This window comes from Antechinus flavipes, chromosome 1, assembly GCF_016432865.1.
Source record: "Antechinus flavipes isolate AdamAnt ecotype Samford, QLD, Australia chromosome 1, AdamAnt_v2, whole genome shotgun sequence".
NCBI classification, from domain to species: Eukaryota; Metazoa; Chordata; class Mammalia; order Dasyuromorphia; family Dasyuridae; genus Antechinus; species Antechinus flavipes.
This window is the reverse complement of record NC_067398.1, coordinates 397,865,778-397,882,909: the sequence shown is the minus strand read 5'-3', so window position 1 is coordinate 397,882,909 and position 17,132 is coordinate 397,865,778. Positions and strand designations below refer to the sequence as shown.

General features: G+C 33.2%; 1 protein-coding gene across 4 annotated transcripts in view; it reads left to right on the top strand.

The window, feature by feature from the left end:
• The window catches only part of CTNND2 (catenin delta 2), a 1,133,181-nt gene that overhangs the window by 649,359 nt on the left and 466,690 nt on the right, over positions 1-17,132 (top strand). For 3 of the 4 annotated variants that reach the window (XM_051969856.1, XM_051969854.1, XM_051969855.1), the window contains one exon: positions 15,276-15,840. In XM_051969856.1, the coding sequence (XP_051825816.1) occupies positions 15,276-15,840 (565 nt within the window). The remainder of the gene's footprint in view (positions 1-15,275; positions 15,841-17,132) is intronic. The other variant, XM_051969857.1, reaches the window with a different exon arrangement.

Below are 17,132 nucleotides of genomic sequence, written 5' to 3'. Positions count from 1 at the left end.
CTATGTGCCTCACACTATTTTAAGTGTTTTGCAAATGTTATCACATTTGATATTAAATAACTTAAATTAGCAAAGATGCTTCTGAATATTGTAATTTACAAAGGTCTATAATAAAATATTGTTAAAAATAAAACTAAATTAGAGTAACAAAATCTAAATTATGATTATCTATGTTAACCTATCAATTTAGAATATACATGTATTATATACTAGTTTTATTTATTCATGTTTATATGTCATATACTCACATATAAACACAAACATATAAAGAGCATATACAATATAAAAATGTATAAAACCACCTTATTGATAATATGAATACTTAATTTCTTATATTTCTGGATTTTCCACTTCAATTTCTTATATAGAGTAATATTTTCCATAAAATTTTCAGTGATGAATTGTTTGACTGTTGTAGTTTAACTCTATTTTCCTCTTAATCCCAGTATTTTTATTTCATGATTTTATATAATAGGGTGCTTTTTAGGAATGCATATGTCACTTTATAGCAGAACTATATTTATATAGATATAAATAGATAAATGTACATTGAATATATATTTACAAACATATGAATGTGAATATATATGTGTGTATGTTGTTGTTGTTATTTCAATAATGTCTGATTCTTTGTGACCCTATTTGGGGTTTTCTTGGCAAAGATACTGGAGTGGTTTGTCATCTTCTTCTCCAGTTCATTTTACAGATGAAGAAACTAAGGCAAACAGAATTAAGTGACTTGTCCAGGGTCATACAACTATTAAATGTCTGAGACCAGATTTGGCTTGGGGAGGATTAGTCTTCCTTACTTCAGGCCAGGCACTTTATCCACTGTTCCATGTAGCTGCTGCTGCTCTGTGTGTGTGTGTGTGTGTGTGTGTGTGTGTGTATGTGTGTGTGTGTGTGTGTACATATACGTTCATTGTGAAACCCTATATTGAATCCACCCAGGAATCCATCCAGGAAAAAGAATCTGAAAGAAAAAGAAACATTCTTTTCCAAAGTCCAGCTTTATACATACATACATATATACATATATATGTAAAACCTATATATGAATGAATTTATTTTGTTACATTTATATGAGAAGCTGTTACAAATAGAAATTTGTAAATGAAATAATTGAAGAACCTGAAGACTTTGCTAATGGTAAAATTAAACTTTGTTCAAGCTGAATTTTTACTATCAAGCATTACTTATGATGAGTGCCAAGTGTGCTCTGGTTAAAATACATTTTGGAGCATTAAGCAAATGGTCAGCAATGAAATCATCTTGGAGTTAAATTGTTCAAATAAAATGGTTACTATTAAAACTAGTTGGTACTATGATGCATTAGCTACAAACATGAATTTTTTTTAAAAATTGAATTAGTTATGAAAAGATGTTACTAATGTAGCTTTAATTCAGATTTCTTCATTACACTTTCCCATGCTAATACTATGAAAATTTACCAGGACTTTTGAACAGAGTCCATTATGTGTAAGAATACTGAATATGCAAAAGAAGATCAGCAGCTGAAGAAAATCTCTGCTACTTACTAAGCAATTAAGTAAGCTGTGTAACTATGAGCAAGCAAGTCACAAGCTTTTTAGTTCACGTTTGCTTCATATTAGAAAGCAATTGAAAGAAATTCTTTGTAGTACCGCTCAAGTCTAAATGCTATAATTTTTTTTCATTTAATATCACCCTGTCTTCTATCTGATTTATTTTTCTTCAAAAACTTGTAGTGTTTTTATTACAATACCTTTTTCCCATCCTTATTCCCCCTTTATATTGATTGAAAGTGTAATCATAAAATTTTATGTACTCAATATGTAGGCTTTTTGCCCCTTGAGTTTCAAATTATTCTTCTTCTAAATTCAGTTGCAAATATAACTTAATTTACTTTGTGTATTTTAGCAATCTGAGTATTTTCACTTGTGGTATCCCATGTTTGAAATTCTATCCCTCTTTATATTGTGCTTCTGGTCTCCCTGGTTTACTTCAGGTTTAACTTAAAGGCCCAACTTCATCAAAGAAGCCTTTCCCAATGTCCTTTAATACTCATGATTTCATTCTATCGATTATATCTATATGTATATATACACATATATATGTACAGACACACATCTGGAGATAGAAGGAAAACATGAAACATTAAATTAAAATTAATTAATTAAAATAAATATTAAATACATACATATGTGCATGTGTCTATATAATTGTGTGTATGTATATGGGTATGTATACAAGTGTATGTATATGTACATATGTGTATGTACTTAAATTAATTATCCTGTGACGTACCTAATAATAAGTCTCTCTTCATTAAGAAAAGGAAGTACTTAAAAAATAAAATTGTTTTCCAAATCTGTCTTCAAAAACCTTTCCAACTTGGTAGAAACAGTCACCTATGCCCTTCCCTGGCATAATCTTCAATAACCCAGAGAGAAAATAATTTCAAGGTGTGTTTATTTCTTTTTAAGTGAAGAAGAAGAAAAGTTGGGAGGGGTAAGAAAAGATGTATTTCTATAAATTTAATTAAACTCCATAAAGATAATTAGATAAGATTCTGACACTACTATGAGATATTGGTCAAAGGCTTTGCTAGAGAATCATAGGGATTTTTCAAGAATAAATATGAAAAAGTTGAATTTTATATAATTTGTCCTTATATTTTCTATTATATCTTTGTATAATATTTGCTAATCAGTAGCCTGTAATATGACAAAAATAATTATTTTCTTTTTTTTAATATCTTTTAATTGAAAGGCAAAAACTTTAGTTGTCATTTGAAGAATCTGAGACCATTAGTTAGAGTTTTTTCTTAAGGACATCCTTCAAAATGCTCCATTATTTCTTTCTGAATTTCCCTGGAAATATCCTTTTTAAATTTATTTTTAATGTGATAGGTGATTTCATAGTTCTAAAGAGCTCACCACCACCCTTGAAACCCTTTCCTTCCAAGCACACAAAGTCATCCAATCCATATGTGTCAGAGACGGGACTTAAAACCAGGTCTACCGGACTTTGAAACCAGTTATCCAATGATTGTGTGCTGCTTTTCTCCACTCACAGTTTTTTGTTGATTTTTGTTTTGTATTTGTTATTGTTGTTTTTAAAAGAAACAAGTGAACAATTAAGACAGCTTAAATTTTCTAGTGTATTGGACTATCTGAGTCTAATAAGGACCAAGGACTACAATCATATTTTTATGCTTAAATTCAAAGGCTACCTAATTCCACAAACATTTTTATAACTGTAGAATACATGGAAGACCCTCTAGTAGGCAATTATAATAGGAAAAAATACAAATAAAAACTGCCCCTGCCCTCAAAGAGTAAATTTTTTGTGTGGGAATAAGACTTGAGTTTTTATAAGCATCCTAAGACATTCATATAATCAAATAAATAAAAATTGGACTGACTTACTATTTTTAAAATGTTTATTTTCACTTACACAGGACCATTGTCTTTATGACACCAAAGGAACCAATGAAGTGGGTTTTTTTTTTCTTTTTTTAATGTTCAGTTAAATAGGTAATGTGGAAATGGTCAGGAGAAAAATGAAAAACCAAGTTCATTTTTAACTCACTGTTTTGTAAGCCTACAGACTCAGCCATTATAAAAAGTCATTGCACCATTACAACACTCAATGCATATCTTCCCTGTAATAATGAGACATTTTTTCAGATATCAATGATATGAATGAAACATTCATAGTTTAATTAATAATAATGAGAATATTTGAAGATATAACCATTTCAGAATAAAGTTTAGCTATATTAATAATGTTTCTGAAAATGTATATTCATCTTGAGTAAGTTTATTGACAGAAAGCAAAATGAAGTCTTTCTTATGATTGTATTATAAAGCCCAAGTTAGTATTCGTAATAAGTTGAATTAAATGAAATAGAAATTCAATATGATGTTTTAAATGTTCACTTTAATTTAATTATTTTATTTGTGATTATTTTTGTCAGTTTTCTTGATACCTGTTGTTTGAACAGTAGTCTAATTTTTACTTATATTCTTCTTCCTTAATATCTTCCCTTGTAACAAAGAAGAGAAAAACAGTTAATCAAGGCTCATTAATGCATTGACCATGTCTCATAGCATATGTTACATTTCATACCCATAGTGTTCCACCTCTCTTTCAAAGCATAGTGGATACCATGCTAGATGTGGAGTTAGGAAGATAAATTGAATCTGAATAAAACCTCAATTTCTTAATTTATAAAATGGCAATAATAATAGCATTTCCCTGATAGGGTTATTTCTTGTGAGAATCAAATGAGAAAATTTATGATACTTTTCTAACTTTAAAATAGAAATATATAAAGTATAGCATATATTTTATATATAGAATTCTATATGTTATACATATAGAATTTTATAAAGACAATAAAGTATAGAAGTAATGAAATGTATTTATGTATAATATATGATGCTATATATATATATATATAAATTATCTAAAATAATACTAGCAATGATAATAACAATAAACCAGCATATTGTGTAGTTTATTGGTTAGAAAGCCAATTTAAGAAGAGGAAAGAAGGAAATAAGCATTTATATAAGAGACTTCTACATGCCTGTAACATGTTAAGCTCTGCAAGGATAGTGCTATTATTATTCCCATTTTATAGTTGAGAAAATAGAGGCAAACAAAATTAAATGCCTTACTGGCCTCATATAGGTAGTAAGTGTTTGAAGCTAAATTTGAACTTAGTTCATCTTGACTTTAGATACAGAGTTCTATCTGTTGTGCCACCAGTTGTCAACCTAAATTCATGTTTCTCATCCTGTCTTTCAACTCCATGTTTTTGCATAGGTGTTACTCCTCATGACTGGAATGCATTCTTTCCCTTCCTTGATTTTGTAGAATTCTGACCTTCCTTCAAGGTTCAATACCCCCACACATACACACACCCTCTGGCTTTTAAAAAAATTTACTTTATATATGTGTGTGTGTGTGTGTGTGTGTGTGTGTGTGTGTGTTGTTGTTGTTGTTGTTGCTTATCTGTGCTTCTTTTGATTGCTGCACTAAAATGTAAGCAAGCATTTTAAAGGCAGAGACTGTTTTGAATTTTGTTTTTTCATCCCTAGCACAAGTCTCAGAATATGGTGAGTGCTTAATAAATGCCAGTCATTATAATGAGTAAATGAATGAATTTAATCATGCTTTGGCTGTTGTCATTCAAATATAATTTCCTTTAGCTAGGAAACCAAATGTCTACATGAGGCATCTTGCACTTTTAAAGTAACCAACTAAATATACAGATATTTTGAAACAGCATACCAGTGCACAAGATATAAATAAAGTGATATAATCATGAATAGATTTTTAACTCTCTAGAATTAAACTAATATAAAAGCCCATTCTTGCATAAAGTATCTCTTAGTGGGAAATATGACCTTTTTTAAATTGCATTCCACAACTATCATCTTCAAGGAACCAGTTTCAGTTTCTTTGCTCCAATTCAGGTGCAATGAAGCACCTGAGTAGGACTAACAATTTGAAGCATCCTGGTCAGAGTTACAGCACTTTGGGAAAGGATATTTTTCAATCATAGTAATGCATAAGTACTGTTCCAAGACTTCATTTTGGCATGAAGGGAACCCTGGGTTTTTGTTGTGATTGCTTTAAGATAAGGCAGGTTTAGCATACCTTTGAAAAATTCTATCATAGTACAAAGGCTACCCAATAGTTTCTGTCCCTCTCTTCTGTGGACTAGTCTATCTCTCATCAGAAGTTCATCACTAGGTAATTCTCAAGGTAATCAATTATTTTGGTAACATTAGTGCTTGAAATCACACAATAAGAATTCAGACAATGGGAAGCCCAATGGAAATGTCAGCTATTGTTCCTGGTGGTAGTATTAGTATTAGTATTCTTATAAATCTCAGAATAGCTGGTATCTGTGGAGGTAGAGCAAAACCTGAGAGAGGTGAAATCAAAATTTTGAAGTCTTGGAGTTAAAATTTGGCTACTAAAGAATGAAAGGCCTGAGACATTTATCATTCATTCACAGAGACAAAATTATGGATTCTTGGAGTGGAAAAGGAATAAAAGATGGTATGAAGTTCCTACGAACAACTTCAATAAATAAGAAAAGGAAAAAAGGAAGGAAGGAAGGAAGGAAGGAAGGAAGGAAGGAAGGAAGGAAGGAAGGAAGGAAGGAAGGAAGGAAGGAAGGAAGAAGGATGGAAGGAAAGATAGAAGGAAGGATGGAAGGAAGGAAGGAAGGAAGGAAGGAAGGGAAGGAAGGAAGGAAGGAAAGATAGAAGGAAGGAAGAAAGGATGGAAGGAAGGAAGGAAAAAAGGAAGGAAGAAAGGGAAGGAAGGAGGGAGGGAGGGAGAAAAGAAGGAAGGGAAGGAGGGAGGAAAGAAAGGAAGAAAGAATGGAAGAAACTTTTATTTCAAATATAATTATAAATATACCATCTGCTACCTTCTGCCAGTGGCCAATGTGCTACTGTTTTTGGATATTAATTGTTATTTCACTGTCGTGCAGAGCAACACCTGTTAGGTCAATCAGACATTGTGAAAAGATGTCTAAATTAATAAGCAATTGATTGTATTTCCCACTATGGATATATATGGGCTGGGCACAGAGTAAGTTTTCAAGATTTTCTGATGAAGAAAACCAGGCAGACAAAGGGTTCAACATCATCACAATTTATTTTTTTGTGGGAATATTTTGAGGAATAATGATGAAAAATAGAACTAGATAAATTTTATTTGCTATTTTTGGCATATTTTGGAGCAAAGGTTTTCTCTAGGATGCAAGTGTCCAAAGGAGAATTCTCTATTATTACAATTTCTAATGTGATGCTTTCAAAGACAGAGATTTTCTATACTATATCACTATACAAAAGGTAATTCTTTATTAATGGAATTTAATATTTCCTATTTATTTTAAAATATTTATTTTGATAGACATATGGGGAAATTGGCAATTTCTTACTCATAAAAGATTTTTGGTACTTTTTGTCACAAATCTTTATTCTTTTCTCTTTCTCATTTTATACTGTTCACACTATTTGAAAACACTTCTCTTTTTTGTTCTAACAATAAATAAAAGTAATTCCTTTCAATTGCAGATATTTTCTATGGGACATTGCTTTGAAAGAAAATATCTTTGTTAAAGTTATGCCTAATTAGACTTACTGAAACACTTGTTTTAATTAGCAAATGATTACATATATAGTTGCAACCTCCTTTAATTTTGTTAAATTTACACCCTCCTCTTCTTTTTCCTTTTTAGACTAGCCTAATACATTCTGCCAACCAGGGTTGAAAGTATCCTCTTTCCAAAAAACAAATGCCCTCAGAAAGGATAAATGTAGTAATAACTCATATTCAAATGAAATACTATGATCAAGCAATCCTGTTGCTTTCCTAACATTTAATCCTGTTTATCTTCTCTGAAGGAAGATGTTTTTTTTAAAAAATGAGAGGAGATGAACATACTTGAAATACCTTATTAAAGGCTGTGATTAGTCATAAGACAGCTATGCTATTCAAATATTAATGCAAGAATATTAAAGACAAGCTTTGTCCTCCTTTACATTTTTACCTGTGACTCAGATGGTTGCAGCTATTTGTCCTATTATTGACAATTATCTTGTGTTTTCACTCTTATACCAAAGTCTATTAATGTCTATTAAACATAGTTGAACAAAAATAAATATGTGACATAATCAAAATTGTAACAATATAACAAAATTATAAATGTGACATTAATTAAATTATATCTTCCCTAAATACCTTTGCCCAGTAGAAGTGTGAAGATTTTTCAAGAGAAATGTACAAAAGGAAATCATATTAATTCCTTATTAATAGATTCCATTATATATAGAAAGAATAGAGTTTTTAATCTGGGCCTATTTGGTTTTTACAATTATTATTTTTTATTTTTTTTATTATAATTATTGACAGAACATATGCTTGGGTAATTTTTTACAACATTATCCCTTGCACTCACTTCTGTTCCAACTTTTCCCTTCCCTCTCTCCACCCCCCTCCCCTAGATGGCAAGCGGTCTTGTACATGTTAAATGTTTTATAGTATATCCTAGATACAATATATGAGTGCAGAACCAAACAGTTCTCTTGTTGCACAGGGAGACTTGGATTCAGAAAGTAAAAAATAACCTGGGAAGAAAAACAGAAATGCAAACAGTTTACACTCATTTCCCAGTGTTCCTTCTCTGGGAGTAGCTGTTTCTGTCCATCATTGATCAATTGGAACTGAATTAGATCTTCTCTACAATTATTTTGATAATAACATTTAATATAATTTGATTCCATTGTTATCCTATCTATTTTATTTCATTTATTCAAAAATATTTTCTGAGAAGGCAGTTCATAGATACACCAGATTGTTAAAGGGATCCATGATATATACATAGAAAGAGATTAAGAATATCTGAGATAGAGGAACATGAATGATTATCTCTATTCAAAATTATATTTAAAGAAGAAATTAAAGTCTTGGGAGTTGGGAGTTTGTTACTTGTGAAGTCATAAAGGTTCTGAGCTGCATAACCAAAGGTAGAATTGAGGTTCCTAAATTCAGTTTGTATTCTATACTGTAATTATTGTACAATAAGTAAACTTGCCAAATTGGCTTCAGTTACAGGAGAACAAGATGGAGAAAAAGTAGTTTAAGTTGGGGGGAGGGAGGGGATAGTGAGTTAAGGACAGATTGTGTTGCTCATTAGTTCTTTATTCTAGAGAAATCACAAAGTTTTCCATTTTTGACATTTCTAGACTGTCTGTCCAGCATCCTAGGAATCAGGTTCCTCCCTAGGCAATTCCAAGAAAGTTGGCAAGTCCTAAAGGATTCCACCAAAGACCGATTACAAATCTTTAATCCACTTAATTTTTTTTAGTTCATTTTACTTAATGACACTGTTTATGATTTGAAGCCAAAATTCCTTACAGATTACAACATTGTCAAATCTCTTGTTACATGGCTGAAGGCAATTCCCTTAGGGATTATATTGCAATAAAAATTTAAGGTTGATTTAATTTATTTTTTAAATTTTATATTTATATTGTTTTTATATCCCACATATTTTCCAAAAAATCTTGCCTTTACCCCTTCCTGGGGATTCATCCTTTTTGGCAAAGAATAAAAATTTTTGGGAGAAAATCCAGCAAAACAAATCAATATATCATCCAGCTTAAACATTATATAGTGTTCCATACCTATAGCTGTCCACCCCAACAAAGAACTATAGAATCATAAATCTAGAACTAGAAAAAGGAAATTTCAGGACATTAAATCCAACACTCAGTTTATAGATGAAGTAATCACTCTCAAATTTAACTGACTTGCCCAAATTCTGAGGAGAGGATAGAGAAGAATTATAAGACAATTAGAAAGTTGGAAAGATGATATGTTCAAAAAGACCATTAAATGTCAAATGGGAAATCTATATATCTTCTTGGAGATAATATGGAGTTAGCATTGTTCTTTATTGAGTGGAGCTGGACATTAGCATGACAGAATCAGACATCTACTTTAGAAAACACCATTTTTGCCCACAAAATACATGATGGAATGAGTAGAGACCTGAAACTAGGACAGTAGTGAATCAATAAGCATTTATTAAGTTTATTATATGCTAGGCACTGTGCCAAGTGCTGAGAATACCAAAAAAAGTTAAAAGATAGTATCTGCTCTCAAGGAAGCAGCTAGATAGCTCAGTTGATAGGGTGCTAAGCCTAGCATCTGGAAGACCTGAGTTGAAATCATACATCATATGCCTCATCCTGGGCAAGCCCCAATTTCTAGTTTGCCTTAATCCACTGGAGAAGAAAATAGCAAACTACTCAGCATCTTTGCCAAGGAAATCCCATGCCCAGTATTGGCATGATATAATCCATAGGGTCACAGAGTCAGAAATAACTAAATAACTCAGCAATAATAACAACCTGATTTTAAGGAGCTTACCATCTAATTGAGGAGAAAATAGGAAAACAAATATGCTTGTTATAGCAAAACCAATTTATATTCAAGATATATTTATGAAAAAATGCTTAGTTGGAAGGCACTAGAATTAACAAACTTCTTGTAGAAAAAGGGGATTTAGCAGGTAAAAATAATATCCCAGACTAGAGAACATACTGAGAAAATGCTTGGAGTTAAGACATCTAATGTCTTCTGCATGGAGGAGCAAGGAGGTCTATGCCATTGGATTAAAAAACACTTGAAAGAGTAAAAGATTTAAGAAGATTGGGAGAAGAGGGTAGTGTGACAGGTTAAGAAAGACTTTTAACATCAAACAGAGGATTGTGTAATTTGATCCAGGAGGTTATAGAGAACCTCTGGAGTTTATTAAAAATGAGAGTTTTGTGATCAAACTGGCACTTTAAAAAAATCTCTGGCTGTTGAATAGATGTACCAAATTGGGGAGAAATTTAATGGCAAAAAGACCAACCAACAGGCTATTGTAATAGTCTAGCAATAACGAGAGTCTTAACTTATAGAAGTATTAATATACAGCAGAGACCATTTTCCAGAGATGTTATAAAATTGAAATTGTTAGATTTGTCACCAGATTTAATATAGGAGATGAGAAATAGTGAGGAGTTAAGGGTAACAACTAGGTTGCAAACCTGGGAGGAAGATATTTTCCTCTGCATGAATAGAGAAGGACATGATTAGTAAGGAGGAAAGTTTAAAGGAAAGGATAATGAGTTCAGATTTGGATATGTTGAGCTGAAGTTGCCTACTGAGCATCCAGTTGAGAAAAGTATGCTAGACTGGATTTCTTCAGAGAAATTAGTGCAGAATAGATGGCTCTGAGTCATCAGCATAGAGTTGATAAATAAATCCATGGAAGCTGACAAACAGATAAGATGAAAACCAGGAGAGAAGAGTATCTTGAAAACATAGACAGGAAGTGATCAATAGTTTTAAATGCTGCAGAATTTAAATTCCAGGAAGATGGAGACTGGTTTTTTTTTTTTTTTTTGTCTTTGTATTCCAAAAGCTTACCATAAAGAAAAAAATAAATCATAAATGCCTTTTAATTAAATTTAATTGAACTGACTCTCTAAATTCCCTTCAATCCTAATTGCTATGATCCCAAGGAAATATAGGGAGGGTTTGTCCCATTTAGCAAGAGCTTGGAGTGCAGCAGCTACAACCTCTCTGCCCTTTAGGTTCTTTTAACTATAAAATAATAAGTGTGACCTAGGTTCCTTTCAACTTTAGTTCTGTGATCCTAAAAAGAGAAAGCTGGGAATTCAAGTTGGAACCAGACTATAGAAATGTTATTTGAAGCCTTTATATTCAATAGGCAAATCAAAAGTCAATGGAACGTTTTAGAGCAATCTGAAGTAACTGTGATTCTGTCCAAAGCTCCACTTTGGTCACTTGAAGCCCCTTACACACAGAATATTAACCTAATCAAGGTAAGATAGATAGACTGAGATGTCAGGGAAATAGAATTTATAGTACTTGGTAACTTGATAAAAGTGAATGATAAGAATGATTCAAAGATGACACCCAAGTTTTAAACCAAATAGAATGGATAAATTCAGATATCTAATAATTGTTAAAACAAACAAGAAAAATAGTCATTATAGTTCCAAAGTGTTTGAAGGCAAAAATAAAGATCTGCTACCTTTCACATGGAATTGCTATGAGGAAAACACAAATGTTAAAAGTGTTGTATACAAAAGTATGTTGTTTGGAGTGTGTAGTTTATTATAAGTGGTCCAAGATACTGTTGTTAAATCTCTATCTCTGTCTCTGTCTTTCTCTGTGTGCTCCTTGTTTCTTCTATGTGTGTCTCTCATTTCTCTCTGTCTCTTTGCCTATTTCTCTCTCATAAAAGGGTAACATGAATGGCTGGAACAAGCAGGTGGGAAGGAAAAAAAATTAGTTCTTATCCATTTGTAATATACTAGAGAGAGAGAGAGAGAGAGAGAGAGAGAGAGAGAGTATTGAGAGGTAGAACTTGAATTCAGATTTTGTTTCGACTGCTTACATGGTCTTCAAAAGTCATTTAACTCCTGTCTTCAACTTCCTCACATTGTTAAATGAAGGCTTGGACACAAATGATCCCTTCTTCTAAAATCTGAGAACCTATCAATGGGGTGATGACAAGTATATCAGCTTTATCAGAACCTAGTATTCTTTCCCCTTGTACATCTTCTCTACCCACTACCCACCATTACATAAATTATTGAATGAATAATATGAAAATTTTTCTTTTTTAGGAATAAAATATAGGTGATTTATTTCTCAATAATTTGTATAATAGGACTGACTGTAAATGAAAACAAATGTATAAAATATTGAGCTTTACCATCTTTACCATTCCTTTACTATGGAAACATAATCGTCCAAAATATGGTTAAAAATGTCATGGTGCACTAAAGTTAAAAACTTACTCTTTTCTATTGTAAATCAGATATATATCTATATATAATATGTGTTATATATACATAAAAGTTATGACAGACAGATAGATAGAGAGAGAGAGAGAGATAGAAAGATAGATAGATAGATAGATAGATAGATAGATAGATAGATGAGTGGAATCTGCAGCATTACAGTTTACCAAATAGGATGCTTCACTTTGTAATGTACTGCATCAGATTTTAGACTGAGTTGCAGAATACCATTTAAAGCAGTGCAGAATAGGTTTTGAAAATCTTTTTGCTTCATTGAAATTTCACCTGCCTTTCCCCATGGAAATTCCTCCTTTACCTATCTTGCAACAATTCCCTTTCCCACCTTCATTAGATTTCTGTCATCAGCTGCACACAAGTTAATCTCTCTAATGGAGATGATGAGTAGGCTCTATGAGGGACCATGTTTAGTGTTTGTCAGACACCTGGGAAGCTGACACTTCTAGATGTTTCACTGTTGCATGGATGAGAGGGACCAATACCAATGTAAATAAAAATATGCAGAAAAAGTCATTTATACTCTGTTCCTGGTGTGACTCTTGAGTTTCCATTTAAAATTTTAGAAACAGTGGCTCATTAGAGCTGCAAATGGATGTTCTACGAAGGAGTGCTTCATACATGCTCTTAGTGATCAGAGATGACTGGACTTCAGAGATCATCTAATCTAACCCCCTTATAGAATAGAAAACTAAAATCCTGAAAAAATGATTTACCCAAGTTCACACACCTAACTTGAAAGTGAGCCCGGGTCCTTTGATCCTCAGTGGCATAGTGTTTCCAATGTATCTAACCTAGAAAATTGAGTAGGGGAGTAGGAGAAAGATCTGGCTCCAGGGAATTCCTCAAAATAATTTTGTGTGAAAATAGGGCATCTCCCTTAAGTTGAAGGTGGGTGCCCTGAAGCTGAAATCCATTTGAACCAAAAATAGTACTAAAAATACGCAAACTAGATGTTAAGGCAGGAGATTAAGAGATATGTATTTTGTCTGATGAGTGCATCTTCAAATAATTCTTTTATAGGAATGATTTTTTTGATTATTTGTTTTTTGAGTGGGAAGGAACAGAGAGTCCAGTATTTAAGAGCATGCTTTCAACAAAATAGTTAGCTGTCTCATAAGTATTACAAATTAAAATTATTAGTTTAACAACCACTGATTATCTTTTAAACCAAGACTTTTGATAAAAATTGGGATGTTGTCTATAAGAATGCATATTTTATTATTTATCCTTCCAATAAAGGATCATTAGCATAATTGAAACTTTTCATAGGAAATATTTGCTGAGAATTCATTCTGTGCATCTATGTGGATGTCTCCTTTTCTCCCTCTCTACCTATTCCAATACTTCACAATTTCCCCTAGTACTCAGTGTGTCTTTCTCTGTGTCTTTCTCTCTGTTTCTCTATGTGTTGCTGTGTCTGTGTTTTCTCTTTATGTCTGTCTTTGTCTCTCTTTCCACCCCAACATCTTATCTTTCCTTTCTGGGTACTCCTTTTATCTATATGTCTATTGTTCATCTTCAAAATTTCCTGCATCCTTTGCTCACTCTCCCATTCCAGCTCAAGCTCTCTTTCTTTTTCCCTAAACAATCCCTTCTCCACCTTATCCTTTCCCTAAGAAAAACTTTGTGCTTCTTCATGGAAAGCTAGAAGATCTGAGAGCTCCAGCCCAGAAGAAGTTGACAATGCACTGTTTTCATTCGAATGCAAATGTGACCCTGGACTAGATTCAAGGAAAGTGCTTCCTCTTCCAATCTTTCTCTCCAGCTCCACCCCAGCCCTTGTATTCTTTTGTGCTGGTGTAAATAAATAAGAGGCAACTGGCTTTCAATCTGAAGACACAGCTGCAGGGGGCTCTTAAAGAGAGCTAGTGAGAGGGAGAGAAAGATCCTCTCATGCAGAAGCTCAAAAAGATGGGGAGCTGAGTTTTCAAATGTAGGGAAGGCTGATGTTTTTGTGTGTCATTTTTCATGTCACAATTGCTCTGATTCCTGCTGCATCATATATATGTACATATATATGTGTGTGTGTGTGTGTATATATATATATATATATATATACATATATATTTAGAACACAGAATAGAATGTCTTTATTTTGACTTTATCTTTAGAAGTTATTTTCAGCTTTACTTGTCCAAAGGAAGAATCCTCGATGAGTAAAGCAGCCGATTAAACTCTGAGAAGTATGGTTACTCTTGGGGTGCTCTTCAGATAAGTATACAACTTGGTTGGTTTAGAGGGCAGAAAATTTGCAAAGGAAGATGCCCAAAGATTTAATACTTGAGTTTCTTGTTAAGACTAACTAATGAATTAGAGACTTTAAAAGTGGTTGATAGTTTGTGGAAATCTATAGATTGTGATTAATGTAAATGCTTTCACTTCAAGGGGAGAACATATCTCAATTGTGTAATCAAAAAAATTATATATATGTATATATATACATGTATACATACACATATGTGTGTTTATATGTATATAAATATATAATTTGTCAAGCCATTTTTTTTCTTCTGAGGCATGCAATTGCATATTATTTTACTGTCTCTTAAAAGTTCAACTACCTTAGTAAATTAAAAGTTGTTTGCCTTTTAATGCAATACACATTTTATTTGCTTCAAAACTACAGGATACACTAGAAAAACTACTTTAAATGCAGTTTTCAGCCTTAATAGCTTAAATCTGCACTAAAACTTTTGGGACACCCTATATTTTGGTCATTCGTTTTCCTGCCTTGGTGAAAATGATTTTTCTGCGTCAAAGAGGTTAAACGTATACAGAAGCATTTTTTCTGGTTTGCGCCTTCCTCAAGTTGTGTTTTCTTTCCCTCCCTCCCCCCCTCTCTCTTCTTGACTACAGGGCACAACTAGCCGAGCAGCCCATTTAGCTGGATCTGAACCCTCTCAATCACATGCTGCCTCTCAGTCAAGAGAGTCCTTTGTGCCGAGCCATGGGAGCGCGTTCCATTTGCCTGACTCCCAGCATTCTTCAGCCCTTTATTATTCCAGCTCCACTCTGCCAGCCCAGAGAGTGAGCTCTCCCTTGTCCATGCAGCAGGTAGGCTCTCCCACAAAGCTCCAGCGGGTGGGGTCAGCCTCAGAGAGCACTGGATACAGCACCACACAGCGGGTCTCCTCTCCTAAGCAGTCTCCAAGCCGGCTAGCCAAGTCATATAGCACCAGCTCACCCATCAATATTGTTGTGTCTTCAGCTGGACTTTCTCCTTCCCCAATACGTGTGACCTCTCCACCAACCATCCAGTCTAATATTTCATCCTCTCCTATTCATCAGCTAAGCTCAACCATTGGCACTTATGCTACCCTATCTCCTACAAAACGTCTAGTCCACACGTCAGACCAGTACAACAAGCATTCACAGGAACTGTATGCCACTGCTACCCTTCAGAGACCTGGCAGTCTGGCAGGTAAATCAATTTAACTTCTAATCTTCATGCTTTACTATTGTTTTCTAAAAGACGTGTTTGGTCTAGAATGCGGTTCGCCTGTGTACATTGTGAATTCCTATGAGCAGTGGCAGGGAGCCGCTGCACTTCAACAGTTTCAGCTTGTGGGTAAGACCTCATCAGGGCTCAGCCAGGGTGTGTATCAAATAAAAAATGTGAAAAGCCCCCCCAAGGAGAGAGCATTGTTGGCTCCTTGAAAGCAATGTCATTCCTAAGCTTCTGATTGAAATTTTATTTTGTTTCAGTTGGAAATGAAAAGAATGACAGGAATTTTAGAAAAATCTGGTAAAGATTCATGAAACTGATTTTTTGGTGTCCAAAAAGTAAATCTCATATTAAAACTTCCTTTGTTGCTCATATATCATTTTAAAATTAGTTCAAGCTACTCAGAAAATCAAAGTACTGTCAGCAGCTGACATGGAATTTAAATATATTTTAAGCTACAGATAAAAAGTAACTAGTAAGAAGTTATCACAGATTTTTAATGTACCGAGAAGTTAAAAGCATTGCTCTAAATCTATCAATTCCATATTAAAAGGATGAAATGTGATTGGTGCTGATCTCTGCTGAACTGGATGTTGATGGTCCTCTATAGTCCTTACAGCTTATTAGAGACTTACCTGCAATTGATGATTCATTTTTTCCAGCATTATTTGATCTGCTTAGACAAGATAATGTTGTTGAAAGACACTTGACAACTAGCCCTGTTTAAATGATATTTTTCTTCTTATAAGATCATTCTACAATTGAATCACTATAGAAACATGCTGTGCTCATAAGTTTTCTTTCTTGATATAAATAGATGAATGTAAAGATAAATAAAAGGAGGAAGGATCTGTTGCATAAATGAGACAGGTGTCCAAGAATTTTTTTTCTTCATCACATAACAGTTGTCAATATTTCCTACCTTATCATAAATAACCTTGCAAGCCTGAGATTTCAGTGTCCAAAGACTAAAATCAGTTCATTGAAATGAAAATACTTCCTCATGTTTTGTTATTTTTCCAAATGAGAAACGGTTAAGAATGTTTTCTCACAGTACAAATCACAAAATTTTGGACCTGAGTAGCTAGCTCTTAAGGATGTAATCTAGTTTGGTAACTTTCTTTTATAGATAAGTGAATTTAGGACTAGAGAAATTAAGTAAATTTTCAAGGTCACATTGAAAAGGCAGAACTAGAAGCCAGGTCCCTTGATTTTTATTCCCCAGTTCTTTCCACTTTACCACAACTGGAGCTGAACTAAGGGAAGCC